Source organism: Gopherus flavomarginatus, chromosome 12, assembly GCF_025201925.1.
Source record: "Gopherus flavomarginatus isolate rGopFla2 chromosome 12, rGopFla2.mat.asm, whole genome shotgun sequence".
Lineage (NCBI taxonomy): Eukaryota > Metazoa > Chordata > Testudines > Testudinidae > Gopherus > Gopherus flavomarginatus.
Window position 1 is genome coordinate 43,549,483 of NC_066628.1, and position 21,937 is coordinate 43,571,419.

Consider the following 21,937-nt stretch of genomic DNA (forward strand, 5'->3'; position numbering starts at 1 on the left):
CAGACCTGTGTGCTGAACAAATAGCAAAGTCTCTCCCTCAAAGAGTTTATAATCTAAAAGGCATGAGCAAGTACCCTATAGAACAAACAGATGGCATGTGGTCATTATAGCTGGGATACTTAGCATTTGCTATAGTTATTAGCCCTATTAGAATGGAAGTGGACCAGACAAAGTAATAGAGGCATCACTTGACATGTCCAGAGACTTATGGCGACAATTGGAGATGAAAGCTACAGTTGCTTGCGTTTTTTGGATGTGCTTGTTAACGTTCGTGTAAGGAAAACACTTTGAAGACTGAATTAATGGTTGTGAGAAAGGCCTAAATTCAGTCCAACTATAAGCAGGCACAATGTCCAGTGAATACCAATGGGCCAAAGTATGCAGGGATGGAGGAAGAGATTTTTACTAAAATGCAATCTAGAAATAAATTTAAAATGAAAGAATTAATGCTTAATACAGGAAAATGTCTTGCTGGTTAAGCGGCATTCAAAACAAACAACTCTCTGTTTAAGTCAATGGGAGTTGTGACCTGTGCGATGTGGCGGTGATGACCCACGTCTTCTGCCTCCTGATGTGCCCAGACCCGACGGTGAGGAGCATCATGCAGGAAGCCATACAGGACGTGGTCAGGAAACGCATCGCCAGGGCCCCCTCTGAGCAGGATGTTGCCACTTACCTCAGCGGCTCCCTAGAGGCTGAGTTCGGGAGAGAGGGGGGAGACCTGTCCTCTCTCTGGTCCCGTGCCTGCAACGCATCGAGATGCCTAGAAAAGAGGATCAGCTGCTGCTGGGAGTGGTGCGAGGAGCGCTGGGAGCTGGGAATACTGGTGCCACACATAAAGACCCTGGACCACACCATCATCACCCCGACCACTAGAATGATGCTGGAAAGGACCCTGAAAGATGCCATCTGCTGCTACTATGCCGAGAACCTCAAGCAAGAGCTGGACCAGGGCAAGGTGTTCGAGGTGTCCGGCAAGTGGGACACCAGCAACTACTTCCTCCCTGGGGGCAGCTTCACCAGGTTTGCCGACTGGCAGTTCGTCCACAGGGCCTAACTCAACTACGTGCGCCTCAACAGAGCCATCCGCCACAGCAACCAGGACAAGCGCTGCAGGAAGTGCGGCTACACAAACGAGACCCTGCCCCACGTCCCATGTGGATGCAAACAGCACTTCGGAGCCTGACGACACTGCCACAACTCCATCCAGAACTGGCTGGTGAAAGACATCCCGCTGTCCCTGGGGAAGATCATCCTCGACTCGGCCATCCCCGGGACAGACAGCAGACTGCGACCCGACATCATTGTGACAGACACAGAACAGAAGAAGGCCCTCATGGTAGATGTCACAGTGCCATTTGAAAAGAGATCACTGGCCTTCCACGAGGCCCGAGCACAGAAGGTGTTGGAGTACGCCCCACTGGCCAAGACCCTGAGAGCCCAGGGCTACGAGGTCCAGATACACGCCCTGATTGTGGGAGCCCTGGGCTCGTGGGACCCCCACAACGAGCCAGTTCTGAGAGCGTGCAGAGTCGGTCGACGCTACACCCGACTCATGAGACAGCTCATGGTGTCCGACACCATCAGGTGGTCCAGAGACATTTATACAGAACACATCATGGGACACCATCAATACCACATAGAGTAATTGAGACCACCAACCAGAGAAATAACCCACTTCCTTTCCTGATGAACCAAGAGATGCACTCCACCCATGTACTTATTAGCTACATTGATACCGACTTGGACTCCTCATACATTCCATGGGTGGCATACCCGAGCCCACTTATCCACTGACACTTTAAAAACTTTTGCATCTCAATCTGGGTCTATGCTGGTTATGTGATATGTATGTAACTCTTCATCCTTGCAACCGATACCTGTAATCCCATATAACTCAAGCCTCACCCCAGATATACAGTACCTTCCCTCTTAACTTGTGTATATTTAATTTTAAACATTAACTTTAATACAATTTTTGATCTGAACTTTCCAATAACACATTCAACTACCTGCAACAAAATATTATTGGCAAAACTATACATCTAGCTTCAGTCTATAGAAAAAATGCGTGAATTACTGGGTCAAGCCTTCCTACTCTCATGCTAGATTGCCCTGGTTAGCCTAAAAATCTAAGCCTAAAAATCACCTGGTGCCTCAGTGGGTTAACACCAAAATGTAGGGTCCTGTTGCAAGCTGACAGACAACATTCCCCCAAATGAAGGAGATACAAAGGCCCAGATTAAAGAAAGTATCACACCCTGTGTGCATACCCCTGCTTGCACTGTCATGCCTGTCTATAAAAGGCAGATGTGTTTCAATTCCTTTCTGCTAGGAGCACCAGTACTAAAACATTCCTCACATTTTGTTTTGAATGCTGCTGAATAGCAGCTACTGTGAAATGTTTATCATTTCTTGCCCTCTAGAATTGCACAGACAGATAGTTTGTGTTTGAACCTATTGAAAATTGCTAATACTAAATACACTTAATAATGTTACTGGGTTTTAAGGCTTCTTTCACCTTCCAAAAACGCAATCAGCTTGGAAAGAGGAACAAGATCTCATGATTAAAGCATTATACAAAGATTTAGGGTTCTATTACTGGCCATTGCCACTAGGCTTGTTGAAGAAGATATCTGAAACTCACCAATATAATACGAGACGCACGTTTTTATTGACTTACGCAAAATTGAATAGTGCACGTGGATTCCTATGAAGAAAGTCCACACACAGACTTGTATCAAAATAAAGGGTGTGAATTAAAACCACGAAACTGAAGTGCACTTTTGCTCACTTTGATATTCCAGAATAACTAGGGATAGACAACGGACCCCAGTTCATGGCAGGAGAATTTAAGTCATTCCAAACTAAATATGATTTTGATTACTTTGCTAGCAGCCTACCTTATCCACAAGGAAATGAAGAAGCTGAGAGAGCTGTACAGCCAGACAAGAAAATTCTACAGCAGGAAGACCCCATTCTTTGCTCTTCTGAGTTACAGATCAAGTCCAGCACAACTCCTGATGGGAAGACAACTCAGCACTACTGTTTCAGCTTTGGAAAAGAATTTATCTCCAAAGTGGCCAGAAATGACCAGTGTAGCCAAATTGGATAAAAAGGCAAAATGAGCCTATGAACACTTTTACAGCAGACCACAATCAATTAGAGAACTGCTGAGTCTAGAACCTGGTGACTGTGTTCATGTCAAACTGGTTAGAAAAAAAGGATGGACAACTCAGCTGTCATAAAGAAAAAGAATTCAGCACCCAGATCATATGTGATTGAGACCAACCATGGAAAGTTCAACAGAGACCATCAACATCTACAGTTTGTTCCTCGGAAAAACAATCAACAGAGCAAACGCTAAACATGGCAGATGGCAGAACAAGAAGAAGACAACAACTCCAGGATTCCAAACTGACCACAGCCAATTGTTGCAACTACAGTATGCCCTTCATAACAACAAACCTTTGGCTATAATGAACCTCATCCCTGGATCCCACCTCCAACCCAGCAGTTGCGGCAGGGCCTGACAGCTCCTCTAGCCCTGCAGCTGTGGAAGGAGACAACAGCCCCCACTGCAGCTGAGAGCTGGAGAAGCTGTGAGGGCCCCCCCAACAGTGGGGCTCTTTCACTATAACGAACCCCTGGCTATAATCAACGAATGGCTTGGATCCTGATGTGTTCATTATAGAAAGGGTGTACTGTAATAGACAGCTAGATGATCAAGTTATTACACATTCAGTTAGTGTAACTAGAAAACCAATACGATTCAGAGATGCTTAACAGACTGATATGTACTGAGCTTCAAAGATAGTGTGATAGTGTAAATATTGCAAATGGTAGGAATATAGAACTTAAAAAGGGGAGAAGTAATGCTAAATTATATTATAGAGTTCGGCCACTAGGTGGCGATGTGTATAAAAAACAGGAACTCTTCACCTAACCTTGTAGTTATGTTCCTGAAAAATGCGACTTTAAGCGAAACGATGTTAAGCGAATCCAATTTCCCATAAGAATTAATGTAAATGAGGGGTTAGGTTCCAGGGAAATTTTGTTCACCAGACAAAATACTATATATACACACACACATGCAGTATAAGTTTTAAACAAACAATTTAATACAGGAACTCCTCATTTAAAGTCGTCCTGGTTAACGTTGTTTCGATGTTAAGCTGCTGATCAATTAGGGAACATGCTCGTTTAAAGTTGCGAAATGCTCCCTTCTAACATTTGGTAGCCACCTGTTTTGTCCACTGCTTGCAGAAAGAGCAGCCCATTACAGCTAGCTGGTGGGTGGTTGGAACCAGGGAGGACCAGCAGCCCCCGTCAGCTCCCCACTCCCCTATGTTCCCTGTGCAGCAGCTGTCCCTCCCCATACTGCCATGTGCTGCTCCTGCCCTCTGCCTTGGAGCTGCTCCCAGAGACTCCTGCTTGCTCTATGAGGAGAGGGGGGAAGAGAGGGGCTAATGTCAGGGTGTCTCCCCCTCCCCCTGCACCCCGCTTACCCCATCTTCAATAAAGCAGGTGGGACACACAACAAGGAAGGGAGCTTCTAAGCAGTAGCTGCAGTCTCAGGTCTCAGCAAGCTGATTTAATTAACAAGGCAGTGTACTTAAGCCTGGGGTCAGCATGCACATGCTTGGAGCCATGGTGTCAGCAATGTCAGAATTAGGCTGCCAGAACTTCAATTTACTCTGACTTCCTACTGGAAGGGGTAATAGGCTTCTTAAGACGGGTCATTTCAACACTGGGCAGCCACAATATGGAGGACTGGGAACACTGTGGCTGAACTGTGAGAAACAGAAGAGTGCAACTGTATGAGCTCTGTAAAGGAGCAAAAAAAGCATCCAATTGTGGAGGAAGGAGAAAAGTTCAAGATAAAATATATAAAAATGCATATCTTTTTTCACATACAAGTCAGAAGGTACAAAATCTCTGCTACTCAATCATTCAAAAGTTCAGAGGAATTCCAAGATGGGTGTAGATTGTAATGAGGTCTGGGATAAGAGGGATCTGGGATTAAGCATATGCTTTTAATGGGCAAGAAGCAAATTTTGACATTTTGGATATTGAATGCTAGCCACACTGTTAGTATATGAAAACAAGACTAGACCAGCTATTTTGAATGATAAACTCTGATATATATCCTAAAATCATCCCAGCCAAGTATTTCTTGACAATTTGTACTGTACTGACACACATGACATTTGCAAAATGGTTATTTTTATTGCATGCCTGAAACTGAACCTCTTGAGCTGGATGCATTCGCATTGTCACATGATATTCTACACAGTTATTGCAAACAAAACTGTTCTGTGTCATTTGCTTACCCTTGATTTTTATTGTTATCTCTTGGTATAAGTTTTTAGAAGGATGCACTGCAATACTTTTACTATTTGCTAATACTTTAATTTAGGAAGCATCATTTTCACTAACCTCAACTTCCTTTAATAATCTTGTTCTGACATAGTTTAGTTATATCACAAATAATTTGATCTCTAATTAGTGCATCCTGCTAGCTTTGAAAATTCACACAATTTAGGATTGCTAGGTAAGCCTATCACATAATGGTCTCCTATGACATATAGTCAGTGATCTCACTTGGCAGCTAGTTTCTTGCAAAGAAAATGTGCTGTTCCCAGATAGACAAGGTGGCTGAGGTAGTATCTTTATTGGACCAACTTCTATTGGTGAGAGAAACAAGCTTTAGATCTTGCACAAAGCTCCTCTTCAAATAATTTCTTGAATAGTTATATCTAGTAGTTTGTAGTCTTCTTCATGCTCCTCTGGAATGTACTGCAGATCCCTGGTGCTTCTGGGCTCACCAGCAGCATGGAGAATTTCACCCTCTACAATTTCTCTCCTATACCACTTGCTTTCAGAAAAAATTGGAAGGGCTGCAACTAATTTCAAGTTCCTTTCCATACTAAGGGATTCAGGTGGCTTAATTTGTTCAATTTTTGCCAATGATTTAATTTTCTTTGCACACCATGTAATAAAGAATGTTTGATAGACAGGAATATTGATATGAGATTGATCTTTATTGCCAGGCCCAAACATATGGCAGTTCAGAGTTACAAAATGTTATACCCCTGTCACAAGGCAAGGGTCAGAATAATTGATTCCAATGGTTATTCAGTATTGTCTATCCCATAAGAATGGCCATACTGGGTCAGATGATAGGTCCATCTAGCCCAGTATCCTGTCTTCTAACCTGGCAATGCCAGGTGTCCCAGAGGTAATGAACAGAACAGGTAATCATCAAGTGATCCATTCCCTAACACCCATTCCCAGCTTCTGGCAAACAGAGGTTAGGGACACCATCCCTGCCCATCCTGGCTAATAGCCACTAATGGACCTATCCTCCGTGAATTTATCTAGTTATTTTTTGAACCCTGTTATAGTCTTGGCCTTCACAACATCTGGCAAAAAGTTTCACAGGTTGACTATGCATTGTGTGAAGAAATACTTCCTTTTGTTTGTTTTAAACTTGCTGCCTATTAATTTCATACGGTGACCCCTAGTTCTTGTGTTATGAGGAGTAAATAACACTTTCTTATTTACTTTTTCCACAGCAGCCATGATTTTATAGACCTCAATCATATCTGCTCTTAGTCATCATTTTTCCTAGCTGAAAAGTACCAGTCTTATTAATTTCTCCTCATAGGGAAGCTGTTCCATTCCCCTAATAATTTTTGTTGCCCTTTTCTGCACCTTTTTCAATTCCAATATATCTTTTTTGAGATGGGGTAACCACATCTGCACGCAGTATGCACTCCGGGGCTGGGGAGGCTGGGACGGCGCTGCCCGCCTTCCTGGCGCTCCAGGGCTGTGGGGGCTGGGGCCGCACCATCCGTCTTCCTGGAACTCTGGGACTGGGGAGGCTGGCGCCATGACACCCACCCTCCTGGTGCTCCAGGGCTGCGGGGTGCTAGCCTGGGGCAGGGCCATGGGGGAAGTCTGGGTCCAGCATGAAGAAGCACAGAAGAGGCGGGGCCTCAGGTGGAAGGGGTAGGGTCTCTTGGTGGAATAGGCGGGGCCTCAGGTGGAAGGGGTGGGGCTGGGGGTAGGCTTCCCCAGCCAGCAGTTCACGCGCCACCCATGTTCCTTTCCCTCATCCCATGTTCTCTTATTGGCCATCCCACACCACAAAGCCCCAGATCACAGCCTTTGGGGCTCTTCCTATCCTACTCTAATGAAATATGTCTGAATTGTGTTTCATAAGAGTTTAAGGCCAAAAGGGACCATTGGATAGATCATCCAGTCTGACCTCCTGCATACCACAGGCCACTACATTTCACCCCAGTAGTTCTGTGCTGAGCCCTGCACTCATTGATGTAAATGAACAAGAAGAGGCCAAGGCACCAGGACTAAGATTATTGTTATTATTTTTCTAATTACAGAAAGAACCTTTATAAAGCATCTTTGTACTCCAAAGTCTATTTCTTGGTAGGCAGGATATATTTATGATAATATAGCCACATAGGGTCCCATACTTCCAGCAGCCCCACATGTACACATCTGACTCACCAGGCTGGGATGTCAGCCTCAGTTTCTCCATTCAGAGGCCTGTCTGACTCTACTGTCAGAGATTAATTCCCCAATTGTCCTCCTTCTCCCTGCTTGGAAAGTAGCCCTCTGACTCCACCTCCTGGCTTCCTACTTAGAAGGGTGAGTCACCAGAAGCTGCAGAACCTCTCATGTAGGCAGCGGGAACCTGTAGGAGGGTGGCAGACAATAGGTGACCTTTAGCGATGAGTGTATTGTGATGCAAAGAGGAGGAGCCCATATGAGGCACTATGGGTTACTTGGCAGAGGGTACCACACACCCCACAACCAAACTTGGAACTCTTAGAGGTGGTCCTCACGTGTTAACCCACCTGGTGAGCTGCCTCTGCTCCGATTTGTGCGTCATCAGAAAAGCAGCACATAGACAGCTCATGTAGGACAGCACAAACACCATAGTATTAGAAAGGAAGATAAGACCACCCTATTAGATTACCTTGCTCTCTTTGAGATTACAGTGCATCAAGCAGTTGTGATGCAACTGGCTCACTAAGCACAAGATATAATCAGCAATAATCCTGAGTGAGTAGCAGAGAAAGAAAGTTAAGAGTTCGCTGGAAATTGAATAATCAGGGGAAATGGAAGTCTGGTATTCTGATTATATGGTGGTGAGCATGGTATAAATGTAAAGGATTTTTTAAGTACTATTATTGTTGTTTGAAAAGAGATTGCAAGGCCAAAGGGGGATGGAGGCAGGCAGGGGTGGCTCTAGGCACCCGCACGCCAAGCGCGTGCCTGGGGTGGCAAGCTATGGCGGGCGCTCTACCGGTCGCCACAAGGGCGGCAGGCAGATTGCCTTCGGCGGCATGCCTGCGGAGGGTCCGCTGGTCCTGCGGCTTTGGCGGACCTCCCGCAGGCGTGCCGTTGAATCCGCGGGACCAGGGACCTCCCACAGGCAAGCCGCTGAAGGCAGCCTGCCAGACGTGCTTGGGGCAGCAAAATACTTAGAGCCACCGTTGGGGGCACGGAGGAAGGAAGGAGGGAGAGAGAGAGAGACATAACATTGACAGATGGGAGAAAATTAAAAATGAAATAATAAGAAAAAAGATAAATTAACATTAAATAACATAAATTATACAGAAGGGGCAAAGACTGTTTACAGAAAATGTCAGCATCTGACCAAAAATGGGAGCAAATAAGAAAGGAAATAAATAGGAAGCTAAACAATTACAAAAGGAACAATTTTGCAGAAAAAAAGGATGAAAGGTGGATGGTGTTGGAGAAAAAAGGCTGAGGGTAATTAAAAAAAATTAACAAACAAATTGAAAGAGGAAATATACGTTCTGATACTATCTAAAAATGAGTAAAAGAGAATAGGTGAAAAAGCAAGGAGAAAAAAGTGACCAGGTAAAAGGGTACTATCAGTCTATTCTTACAATATTAAAAATTTTTATTTTAATCTATTTTTATAATCCTTTGTTGGATACTTTAAACAAAAATGTCTTTTCATTGAACAAAATTCCCTTTGACTCTCTTGATATGTACTCACTAGTTTCATTGCAGGGTTATTCATAATGAAAGCTTTTCAATTTTTTTAACAAAACGAAGGTTTTATAGAAAAACATCTGAAATGATTGCATGGACTTTGCAAAGAGAAGCAAGAAAAGACAGTAGCTTTTGTTTCTGTATTACACTTCCTGCCAGGTTTTTATACAAATATATACAACATAAGTTCTTAATAGGGCCCCCCGGGGGGGGCAAGTGGGGCAATTTGCCCCGAGCCCTGCAGGGGCCCCCACAAGACTTTTTCGGGGCCCCTGGAGCAGGATCCTTCACTCGCTCCGGGGGGACTGGAAAACTCTCGCGGGGCCAGGGCCCCCGGAGCTTCTTCCGCTCTGGGTCTTCGGCGGTGAGGGGTCCTTCTGCCCCAGGACCTGCCACCGAAGACCCCAGGCCCCCTGAATCCTCTGGGCGGCCCTGGTTCTTAAAATACAATAAAGGTAATCATACAGAATCAGTTTGCAATATAAAGTTAGAATTCTCCCTTGTGACGTATTGTACGTTTTAACACTGTTGGGCTTGATGTCATGGAGTCAATAATTTGACAAGTTTATTCTTCACACTGCTTTTCTATTTCTTTATATAAACATTAAAAATAAAAAAAATCAAAGAACCATATGAATGCAACAGCTGAGGATCTAGTTATTGGCTGTATCAAAATTCAAGGTTATATTCCTGGGTAGTACATTTTTAACCAGGTGGCATTTCTCTCTCATATCATCACTGTCAGTATGTTTAATTTCTCAACAGATAGGGAATAGAGTTGGATGACCATGAAAACCTTTTATTTGTGGAGCCAACCATATTGCTGGTAAGTGGGAGTAACACTACTAAATAAAGTGGAATTGCATCAGTTTATTTCAATGAGTTTGTCTTAATGCATCTTTTAATAATATTTCATTTTATCACATAAAGGGTGTGCATTATAGATTTCTTTATAGCCCAGATCCTGAATTTATGCACCTAACTGTACATACATGAGTACTGGTATGGGTAAATATGGAAAGAAGTGCAGTAACATAACATCGCTTTTTCCTTGATTTTTCCCTCTCTTGGCAAAGAAAAGGGAGGGGAGAGAAAAAATGAAAAGAAAGAAAAGAGAGAGAAATATTCGGTTCCTGGAGGGGCAGGAACAGTATTTCTCAAACACTTTCCTGTGGGGCATTGGATTAGGTAGACTAGAGCTGATCCAGTTCCTATGCTCAAACCAATGGCTATTCACAGCCAAGCCCCGATTTAGTTATTTCAACTAATTCAGCTTCATTTGGCTCTTCTGGAGTTTTTAATGGTCTTAATCCGATTAAACCTCACAGAGGTCATGCTGTGGGGCAGCACGGCCCGGGGAGCGGGTGGGTGGAAGGGGCAGTCCTACGGGGGGCACAAGGGGCGCTAGCTCTATGGGGCAGCACTAGGGATGAAGGCAGTGGAGCTGTGGGAAGGCATTTGCTAGAGCTGGGGGCATTTGGCACGAGGGTGGAGAGAAGCAGCTGCTGGGGAAGTTGGGGGGCTGGAGGAGATGGGTGACCCTATTGGGCCGAGGTGAGACAGGCGGGGGGCAGAAGGGCCTGGGGGGCTGCTCTGAGTGGGCACCTCGCGGGCAGAAGGGGCTGTTACTAGCTGACGGACAGAGAAGGCGTGAGGCAGCGCAGGCACTGCCGACGACTCCCAGGGTGCAGGCAACCAGTGCTTACCCACCATGCCCCGCGGTTCGGAGAGCGAGAGCGAACGAGCAGCTCTTTCCCGCGAATTCAGTTCAAAGGAGGGGGAGGGGGAAAGCACCGAGCGGCGAAGTGCACCGACCAACCAAACTCTTCCAGAACCATCTCTGCGTCACTCAGGGGCGGGACTACCTTCGGCCAATCCGTCGGTGCGGCGCCATGCGCGGAGCCAATGGGCATGCGGGGGAGGCGGGAAAGGGGTCGGCGTCGGATTCGGCTGGTCGCCCGCAGAGCTGAGGAGAACGGAGCGGAGGAGATTTAGAGGAGTTGGAGCTCGGTGCTTCCCCTCCCCCCTCCTTACCCCGCCTGCCCCAGCCGCCCCCCTCCCTCCTCACTCGGTCTCCGGCCCGCCGGGGCCCGCTCTGGGGTGAGGCCCATGGCTCCTCAGAAGCACGGTGGAGGCGCGGGGCCCAGCTCGGGTTCCGCTGGCGGTGCCGCCGGAGGAGGCGGCGGAGGAGGCGGCGGCGGGGGGTTCGGGGGCTCCGCGGCTGCCGCGGCTCCGGGCGGTAAATCCGGTGGTGTTCCAGGAGGCGGCGGGGGAGGAGGAGGAAGCGGTTACTCGGGAGGCTCTTCGGCCTCCTCGGCTGCTGCGGCGGCGGCGGCAGCGCTGCCCCCTGTGAAGAAGCCGAAGATGGAGCAGATCCAGGCCGACCACGAGCTCTTCCTGCAGGCCTTCGAGAGTGAGCACCGGGAGCGGCCGCAGGAAGGGAGAGGGAGGGGCTGGGGGGAAGAGGAGGCTCGGGGGGTGAGCACGGGGCGCAGGGAGGCGGGTAAAGGGGGACGTCGGGGCAAGGAAACGAGATCACACCGTGGGGTGGGGGGGGTGGGGGCGAGAGGTGAGCCCGGGGCCGGACTTACCGGAGGGAGGAAGGTCTGGGGGCTAGAGAGGTTCGTCGCATGGAGCGGAAGCGGGGATCCTGGGGTGCGGGTAAGCCCGAAGTGGCCGGCGCTTCCTTCAGATTCGGGGCCCCTTTTCGGGGGACGGCGCATTTGTACCCGTTCTCTACTGAAGCGCCTTCCTGGCGTGGAATCTGGCCTCTTGGAAATGGTTGAGATGGGAAGATTTCAAAGTTGATTTTATTTTTTCTCTTCCCCAGCCCTAGGACGCTTCTTGGGAGGGAGGGAAGGGGTATTTGCGCTCCTTCGGTTGTTGCTCTTTGGTGATCTTTGCGTCTCAGGCTGTTAAGGGAAGATTATGATCCTCACTCAGTTAACTTAATTTTGCTGCTTTGTGCGAAAGAGCATTATACTGGGTTATTTTAAATTGGAAATTTAAGTCACCGCCTCCCCCCCCCCCCCGGTGGTTCCAGGTAGGCAGAGAGTCACTTTGGATGCAGGATACAAAGCTTGGTGCGAACACCCAGTGTAATAATTAACTTTTACATTGTGCCCTAGTACCCCAAGCCCTTCAGTCTACATGGTTTGAAGGAAAAATAAATTATTAAATCCAGAGGTTGTTTTGGGATGAGCTTGTCATCACCACTGCAGTTATTTGTAATACATAGTAGCTATCATTTTAATGTTTTTTGTGTGGAGTCTTGAGATCATTGACTAAAAATTCTTTACAACTGCTAATTAACCCCATCAATGCAGATGGAAGGAATGTAGATACTGCATTAGGTGAAGTGATGTGGGGAGGATTAAGTGACTTGCTCTGGCTCACAAGTGATCAGTGGCAGGGCTCAGAATATAACCCAAAATACTTGCTCCTAGTCCTGCTCTAACTACTCGAGAAGATGGCTTTAAATTTGGGCATGTAATGAGTAAAAATAAGTAATACTGTGTAAGGTATACTTGAATGTCTAATTGTGAAATCAATTTTATAGCACTAAGTGAAAAGAATTCAATAAATATTACTAGGATTTATTTGTAACCTAGCAGTTGTGTATATCATAAACACTTGTGTGGATTTTCTTTTTTAAGGTAATCTAATTGAAGAGGGTAATTTATTTTTGGTTTTGACGACAGTATGATGGGATTGTGGAATATATGTGGCTTAATAGGTATTCTTGGAAAAGTGTTTCATAAAGTATTGTTATACTGTGTGTGTTTTTTCACTCCTCACCCATTCCTTTAGGAAGTCAGAGTTTAAATTCATGAAGTCAGTCTGTTTTTAAATGAAATATTAAATCTCTGTGACTGCACTTGGTTTTCTCATGTCTTTCTGCATAGTAGTTAGTTTTAACTTTTGGGTTGCTAAGGTGTTAAAGATTCTCTTAAAAGAATGATGACCACAAAACATTTTTATTTTCTATGATACATCCTTAATCTTTTTCCTTCGGTTCTGTTTTTTAACTTGGTCCTAAGCATAGTAAAACCTAATTATAATCACAGTTTATAATTAACACACAGTGAAATCTTTGAGTTTTTTCAGTTGGGATATGCAGAATTCAGGACTGAGACTACTTAAGTAAAACTGGATTACATTTGTGAAAATTAATGAGCAGAATACTCTTTGTAGTGCACGATCTTTCTTGTTCATTTGCTATTTTCAAAATTCATCAAATTACAATATAACTTCCAGTCACTAGAACAAATTAGGTGTGTCAGGAATATAACAATAAGCAGCTAAAACTTGTACTAAAATATTGAGATGGTTCCTTTACTTTTAAAAATAATCTTGTGAGGGACACAGTGGGACGCAGGAGTTGTATAGGAATTTTCCACTCATTTCACACACTCCAGTTTGCTCTATATTTCCCCATTTGGGTTAAATTGGTGAATATTCTTATTTCAGTTTAAGTGGCTTATACCTTTTTATCTTAAACTGATGGTTAATTGAATTAACCTAAACTGAAAGAAGAGTTCTTTGTGTAGCCTCTTGAGCTGGTTTAATTAAGTTGGTTTAAAGTAACACCTGTAGTTTGACCAGCGTATCTTCTTATGTAGACAAGGCTTAGTCTCTAGACTGGTGGCTACCTGTCATTATATCAAAAAGAAGTTAGCATACAACATGATTATAGAGTAATAGACCATAGACCCATTATCACCAGTCAGTTATGGTAACAGCCAACTTGCTGCTGAAATGGTTGTTAATTTACTAAAGTTAATGTTTTCCCATCCTGTGGACATGAGAGCTTTCTGATATTTTTGTCCTGGCCTAAACCCATTTATATCAGGCATTTTTGTACATGTGTAAGTTTTATACGTCATCATGATTGCCACTCTAAATTAAGATACTCTTTTGGCATGTAATTATTCACAAGTGATGTCTTCATGCTTTACAGCAAAGTAAAACAATCTCAAGTTGTCTGATGCATTAATAGCAGACTAAGTTATATATCAGACATTATAGATTGGTTGGGGAGAAAACTAGCTTAGTGTCGAAGAATGCTTTGGGATTGCTTTCATAATTATTAGTTTTCTGTGTCTGCCCACCTTCTAAAGGACCTAAGGTGCAACAGGGACTACATCTTTTGATGAAAAATCAAAGGTAGATCAGAGTTCCAATACTGTAGTTGTTATGTGCTGTAATGTAGTAGATTAAATAAAATGTTGGTCATGTTACAGATAACAAGTGGATATTTAAACTGCTGTTAATCTGAATTATGATTTATACATTATAGTTGTCACATAGTTTTTAATAGGTGCTGTTAAAGTTAAATATACGTTAAGTGAAACCTGTTTAGAATTGTCTTTATATTTTCAGTGTTGGCTTGTAAGCTTAGTTTTTTTGTGGAATATAAGAAACACCAGATAATGTGTATTTCTTTCCCACAGAACCAACACAGATATATAGATTTCTACGTACCCGGAATCTCATAGCAGTAAGTAATTTGTTGATCTTAGTCTATTTCTTCACTTTGAATTTGTAGGAATCTGCAATTTAAGCATTTTAATTATTTTTCCATTTCTTTTCAGCCAATATTTTTGCACAGAACTCTCACGTACATGTCCCACAGAAACTCCCGAACAAATATCAAAAGGTAATTTTATTCTGTTTGAAAGCTATTCGTGATATTTGAATGTTAACTGATTATTCTTTCTCATTGCTCCATTTCTATTTTGCACTTTAAATTGGACTTTTCAGATGTAGTGTGAGCCATTAGGCATTTTTGAAGTTAAGATTCACACCAGCACAGCTTTGAAATATAGTTTGCAGGGAAAAAGTGCATGTTTATAAACTGAATTGTTTTTGTAACAATGAACCTCATCCTCCCAACAGTTCAGCACATGCTTAACTTTATGCATGGGAATATTCCCATTGTCTTCATTAGGAATACTTAAATATGCAAGTTAAGCATGTGCGGAATCTGGGCCTAAATTCTCAATAAAGTAAGTTTAAATTTCTGTTGGCAATAACCTTTGACGAGAGAGATGGATGAAGGCCCAATTTCCAAGATTATAAAACCAATTATACTTTATTACATGAATATGATCTAAATTCTGACTTAGATAATCAATGTATGTTTTTCTAAAGAACACTGCCAGGTTAGTTAGCTAAATGAGCATGTTGGGAATTCTGCTTAAGCTACTTATGTATGAAAGTAAATCAGTGTTACTTTTCTGTAATTGTTTTGAAAGCTGTCTAGCTTTATCTTTGACTGCACTAAAGCATTAATTTTAACGAAGATTTTTTTAAATATAAAGGCTCTAGAGCCATATCTTTTCTTTAAAATGGTTGTATTGAGTTGCATATGATTCAGTACAGGGTTTCTGGATATCTGCAGTTCTATAGTTGAAGACTGAAGTGCTTAGAGTTCTTTGGATGAAAGGCACAAAATGTTTGGTGGTTATAATTACAAATTCTTTGAATTATTTCCATAGTCAAACAGCAAATCATTCACTATTCTATTGATAGTTAGCAGGCAAAAGTTTTACTAGTTAATCCATTAAGATATTTTAACGTTTGAATTGCTTGAAAAAAGTATTAGTGTGGACTGGAACATTTGTAACGGCGGGTATTTAAGGAATAGTTAAAAACATAAGAGTGGCCATATTGGGTCAGACCAAAGGTCCATCTAGTCCAGTATCCGGTCATCTGACACTGGCCAATGCCAGGTGCCCCAGAGGGAATGAACAGAACAGGTGATCATTAAGTGATCTATCCCCTGTTGCCCATTCCCACCTTCTGGCAAACAGAGGTTAGGGACATCATCCCTGTCCATCCTGATTAATAGCCATTGATAGGCTTATCCTCCATGAACTTACCTAGTTTTTTTGACCCCTGTTACTGTCTTGGCTTTCACAACATCCTCTAGTGAGGAGTCCACATATTGACTGTGTTGTGTGGAAAAAATATTTCCTTTTGTTTGTTTTAAACTTACTGTCTGTTAATTTAATTTGGTGACCCCAAGTTCTTGTGTTATGGGAAGGAGTAAATAACACTTCCTTATTTACTTTCTCCACACCATGCATGATTTTATAGATCTCTATCATATCCCCCTTTAGTTTTCTCTTTTCCAAGCTGAAGAGTCCCGATCTTATTAATCTCTCCTCATACATAAGCCGTTCTATACCGCTAATACTTTGTTGTCCTTTTCTGAACCTTTTCCAGTTCCAATATATCTTTTTTGAGATGGGACAACCCCATCTGCATGCAGTATTCAAGATGTGGGTGTGCCATGGATTTATATAAAGGCCATATGATACTTTGTCTTATAATGTATCTCTTCATGATTCCTAACATTCTGTTCACTTTTTTAACTGCTGCTTCACATTGAGTGGATGTTGTATAGGCAGCAAATGGTTGTGTAGGCAGTAAATAAAATTGGCATCCAATGAGGATAGACTTGTATTAGATCCAACAAAAAATGTAAAGTGCAAATTCTGTGAGTAGGCTGTATTTCGCATTCTCATATTTTGTTTTAGTTAATAATCAGCATTTAATGTAATTTCCTTGCCCTTTAGGATTGTAGAAGTCATTTCCACTTATTGCCAGTGAATTGAAGATAGTGGATTTTTTTTTGTTTTGTTTTAAATCTGCACCTACAACCTGTTATTTCTTCTTAAAAGGACGTTAGTGTCTCCGAATAGGGGATGAACTGAGTGCATGTTCTGACTTCCTGTCATGAGTTAACTTGTAGCTACTTTTTTTTTAATTTTATTTCTCATGACAGTTACTGCAGTGGTTTGGATAGTTTATCTTGACTTTCCCCCTTAATTGTTCTGAATTGGCGCAAAGCCAGACTTTAAGAAATTATGTTCACTGTTTCTTCAGACTGCTTTGGGGTTAGGGGGCCAGCTCATAGTTTCAAACTGCCGTTCTTCTTCTCCAGCAAGTTCTCCAATGGCTATTCAAGCAACCTATCCTGTACCAAAGATTGCCATGTCTCAGCATAAATCATATTGGTATCTACCAGATATACCAAGCAAACTATACAGTATGCAAAAACAGATTTGTGTTGTGAAAATTGTCATGTGCATTCATTCTGTATAGTTAAAATGTCTCCCCTCATTACCTGAAACTTGTTTTTTTTTTTCAGATGCCTCTTGTTTGTTGCCAAGCAACCACAAGTGGTGTTTTGCATGTACATTAAGCATTATTTGCTGCTGTCTTCCATAATAGGAAATTTCAATTTCCTCAGCTGGATAAGTAATGCCCAAATTCTCTGTTTGAAACAAATATTTATCTTTACTAACCTTCATGAATGGTTAAAATATACCATCTTTTAAAGTCTAGAAATCTACTTTGACAACTGTTATTTCCATATGTAGTGAATAGTTAGTGGTCATTTCATCTATAATAACTATAAGTTCAGGTTTTCTGAAAGTAATCTGCTCCATTGAAATCAAGTCAGTAAATAGATATAGGAAAAATGGAGAGGCAAAGCTTGTTAATACTGTTTACTTTGTAAAAAAAACAAATGTAATACAACTGATGAAGTAGATTTACATGGTATTTCTGAATGTTCAAGGAAAATATTTTTTAAACTGCTAAAGATGCTTATCCACAAATTCATTTTCCCCTAAATCTTGCTGGTGGGTCTCTTGTTAGACCTGATCTAAACTTAAACTTTTGCCAGCATAGCAGTGTGTATCAAGAGTGGTGACTTTTTTCCCCTTTCCTGACCAACGTAACTATGCTGGCAGAAGCCCTAGTGTTCATGCACTTTATATCTGCAAAAAAGTCCTTTTGCCAGTATAACTTACTTCATTCAAAGAACTGGTTTAATAGAACTATTTTGCATCTCCAATGGGAGAATTGCTGATATATACCTCTGCCAGTATATCTGTACTGGCAAACATGTAGGCCAGACCCTAATTGCCACTGTTTATTCAACAGGAATCTGTACAACCAATTAAGCTCTTACTAAGAGCATTATGTACTACCTACTCCTTACATCAGACACTATGATTGTAGGTAGCAAGAAGCTTGAAAGGATGTTTTTTTTATGAAGGAGGGAGTGGAAAATTTGTGTACACAGCTTGAGCATGAAAATTTTAGTGGGTTCATCATTTCTTGAGAAATGGTACTTATGGAAAAGCTATTATAAATCACAATGCATATATAGTAAATACTTCATTTTATCAAGTGACTTTTATGCTTAGCAATTTTTTTATATTTAAAAAGCCTATTAATTGTTCTGAGTATTTACAATAATATAGAATATACAATATAAAGCAACATCCGAAACTGCATATGATATATTTACATACCACAATAATAATCATCTCCACTCTTAATATCCCTGGTCTCTCAAATATCTCAAAAAATGCCAGACAAATTGTAACTAAATCACTTACACCATAGGTCATTCAGGGGGAGAGAAACTATTGTGTCAGAAATGAAGTTTTCAATAAAGCTTTGCTTTGATGTAATTAAGGATCAATCCATTTTGCATTTTGTTAAAAGCAAAATGCAGTCCATTTTGCTTGTAATCCAGCAAAAATTAAGATTTTGGTGGGTGGTGTTTTTTTGGATTTTTTTATTTTTTTTAACAGAACTGATTTTTCCTGTTCACTCAAGCAGTAGTTTAGACAGCATGAATTTTTCTAGTTTTCAAACTATTTTGAAGTTTTGTAGTGAGTGTTAAAAATTTACCTTTTGGGGGGAAAAAGTACCCAAAAAGTCATACTGTTGTTACATATATGTATATTGAGGATAAACTGGTATTTAATTAAATACGTATTTTGTGTTTTGTAATGATTTATTTAGTGCAGAAGGGTGACCACTTATCCTATCAACTTGGACTGCTAAGTCGGTTTTGGTTAGCAGTCCTTATTATCAAAACATTAATATTAAAGACGTTTGGAGAAACTTGTGCTTTAATATTGAGGCACACTACCATTTTTATTCTTATTGTTAAATGTGTGCTGCTTGACTGGGGGGGAGACACAAGCATCAGTAAATGGTGATAACTTGCAAGATTTTCAGTGTATGACAAAATCATTGCAATGACAATGTGACATATTTTAGTCTTCAGATATTTCAGCTGTGCTTATCATGTTATGTAATGTCCAACATGACACAAATCTAGTTCTACTCTTCTCACTTTCCTTTTATGGAAGTCTTCCATGACTAGTCATTGTCTGTCTATCTCTGGACCCCTTCTGTTTTTTGCTCTCTTAGGTAGGATTACCAGAACGGTACTTAAAATGAAGTTATATCATTGATATTATAGTGATATATGTATATGGCATATTTCAAAGTTACATTCTATCCCATTTTTAAGCACCCTGATGTTTTGTTTTTTGCCTCTCTCTTTGTATTGAGTGGAAACTTTCTTTTTCCTGAGTTCTATAATTTAAAATCTAACAATGTGTTAAGAGTTTAGATAATTTTAAATATGCACTACATTGCATTTCATTTATCATATTGCTCCTTCACCAGCTTGTTTAATCTCTCAGAATTACCAGAGTAGTCAATGCAAGAGAGAAATTACTTTTGTCATATGCAAATGTTGCTACTTCACTATTTAATTTTTTCCCCATCTTTAATAAATGTACTAAACATCAGTCCTAGTACAGCTAACTGGGGCATCTCATTATTAACCTTCTGATGTCTTGAAAATTGACCATTTATTCCTTTGCTTTGTCACTTAGCCATTTTTTTAATCAATGACATAACTTTGCTCTTGAGCCATGATTGCTAAAACTTTGTCTATGGTGAGGAATAGCCCTCATTCAACAATTGGTATTGGCTTGTACCAGTGTAGACAAGGGCATTCTCACTGCTTGAAATCCCAATTACATGTAGAGGTAAATCTTGATTGTATATAAACCTTGCATGCCCTTGTCCACATTTAAGTTAGTAATGGTGCTGCTGCACTCTTTGCCAAACAAGGACTATTTCCAAGTGTAGTCAAGGCCTTAGTTTTCTTAATAGATTCTGTCAAAGGCTTCTTGAAAGTAGAAATAAATTTACTGATTCTCTTTATCCAGTATCTTGTTGATATGCTAAAGAATTATAGTGCACTGGAGAGAGAATTTTTCATTTATAGTAGTTATGCTATTTTGTCCTTATGTTCACCTAGGTGTTCAGTAATAAAAAAAGTAATAACTACTTTATCTGGCATTATGTAAGGTCACTGGATTGTAATTCCAGATAATCCCTAGGACCATTCTAAAGATTGTACTTGTGCTATTCTTCAGAATAGTAGCTGATTTTAATTATTACAAGTTAAGGTATGCTTAAGTAACACACATGCCAAATCTGATTACTTTTAATTTCTTTACTCTTGTTTTCAAGGTTGTGGGTTTTTTAACTAATTCCTCTTTTAAAAAAATGAAAAACAAAAAGCTCTTCCCCCAAAGCTTAATATATCAGTGCTAGTTTTGGTAATCTCTCACCTGAGAATGTGGTGACTATTACTTAGTAAGTATAGTTGAATCACTGTTGAAAAAAGTTGCTTTTATTACCGAGCCTTAGTTTGAGAGGACCATCTCCTGTTTCATGGTCTAGAATTAATTATTCCAAAAAAAATAGTGGTTTGCTTTTCTAACCAATGTCGCCAGCATGAGAGAGAGTCAGTTTGTATGTGGAGAGTTGCTTGACCAATATTATCACTTTGTTGTGGTTTTGCTAGTAATATGAATCTATTTTTAGCTAAACACTCAAATAAGTGAGCAGCTTAACATAAATCAAAACCTGAGCAACTGAAATTTTGTACAAGCTGGAACTTCATAAAGTGTTAAATAGCTTTATTTCTGGCAACATTGTAATATGACACTTCCAATGTAGAGCTTCTTAATAAATTAATTGAATTGAAGGTAAATTTGTAAATGTTTCAGAAAGGCAACTGGAGAAAGAAAGGAAGTATGAGATGAGAAATTTGCAGTGGAGTAGGATAAACTATGCTAAAGTTAATAAAAGGCTTATATTGAGATTATAGCATTAAACCATACTTGCAAGTTATCAAAATAAAAATTATGGATGTGAAGGCAACTTTCAGGGTATTGGTACACTTATCTGTATAGTAAATATTGCATTTGGCCCCATTGGTGGTAGATTTTGAAATAGCAGACCTTTATTTTTTTAAAATGCTATTTGAATATCAGTAAGATTTGAATAAAGTAGTTATAGTTCATTTAAGAATCGAAATAATAGTTTGATAAGCTGCCAGGTCACACTTACCTTTTAATTAATGTTTTGGTCTCCCTTCTTCACATTACATTTTAAATATACAAATATCTAAATTAATGTTGGTGACCATTTAGTCAGTGAAATGTCAGCAAAACAAGACTACCAGAAATGCAAGTATTGCCTTTTCTAAATCTAAATGTGGAAAATCTTGTTGGTGTAAGGTTACATTGGTGTAACCTATAACATTGAAGGGAATATTTTTTGTGACTTTGGGGATGAGGATTCAATCAGTTTACACACCAGTCTATTTTTATAAAGGCATCTCTATTGTGCATCAGTTTAGAGCTAGAAAGTGCTCATTTAATTGCTTTAAAATGACTTTCTGATTTTTACCCTGATCTCTTGTTGCTTAGGCTTTTGCCATAAATATCCCACTGTTGATAACCACCTGGTCAGCTTCTTTGGTGATAGCAGTGGAAGGGCATGAGTGCAGACATACCAATAAGATTTACTTGGAGCTCTAACTATTGTGCCATGTAGACTTGTTCTGTACAGAGTTACACAACTTGGTAGTTAATATGGTGTCTGCTGGAAGCCCTGTCTGGACTGTTGGTTTGACCATGGGCTTCTGGCTAAAAAAACGCCCCAAACCTTGTGTAGACAAACCTTTCATGTTCACTACCTG

General features: G+C 41.1%; 1 protein-coding gene across 1 annotated transcript in view; it reads left to right on the top strand.

Moving 5' to 3' along the window:
* The first annotated feature begins 10,982 nt into the window (after positions 1-10,982).
* The window catches only part of SUZ12 (SUZ12 polycomb repressive complex 2 subunit), a 54,875-nt gene continuing 43,920 nt past the window's right edge, over positions 10,983-21,937 (top strand). Inside the window, exons 1-3 of the mRNA XM_050920710.1 lie at positions 10,983-11,467; positions 14,508-14,554; positions 14,649-14,713. Of these exons, the coding sequence (XP_050776667.1) occupies positions 11,164-11,467; positions 14,508-14,554; positions 14,649-14,713 (416 nt within the window). The 5' untranslated portion in view covers positions 10,983-11,163. The remainder of the gene's footprint in view (positions 11,468-14,507; positions 14,555-14,648; positions 14,714-21,937) is intronic.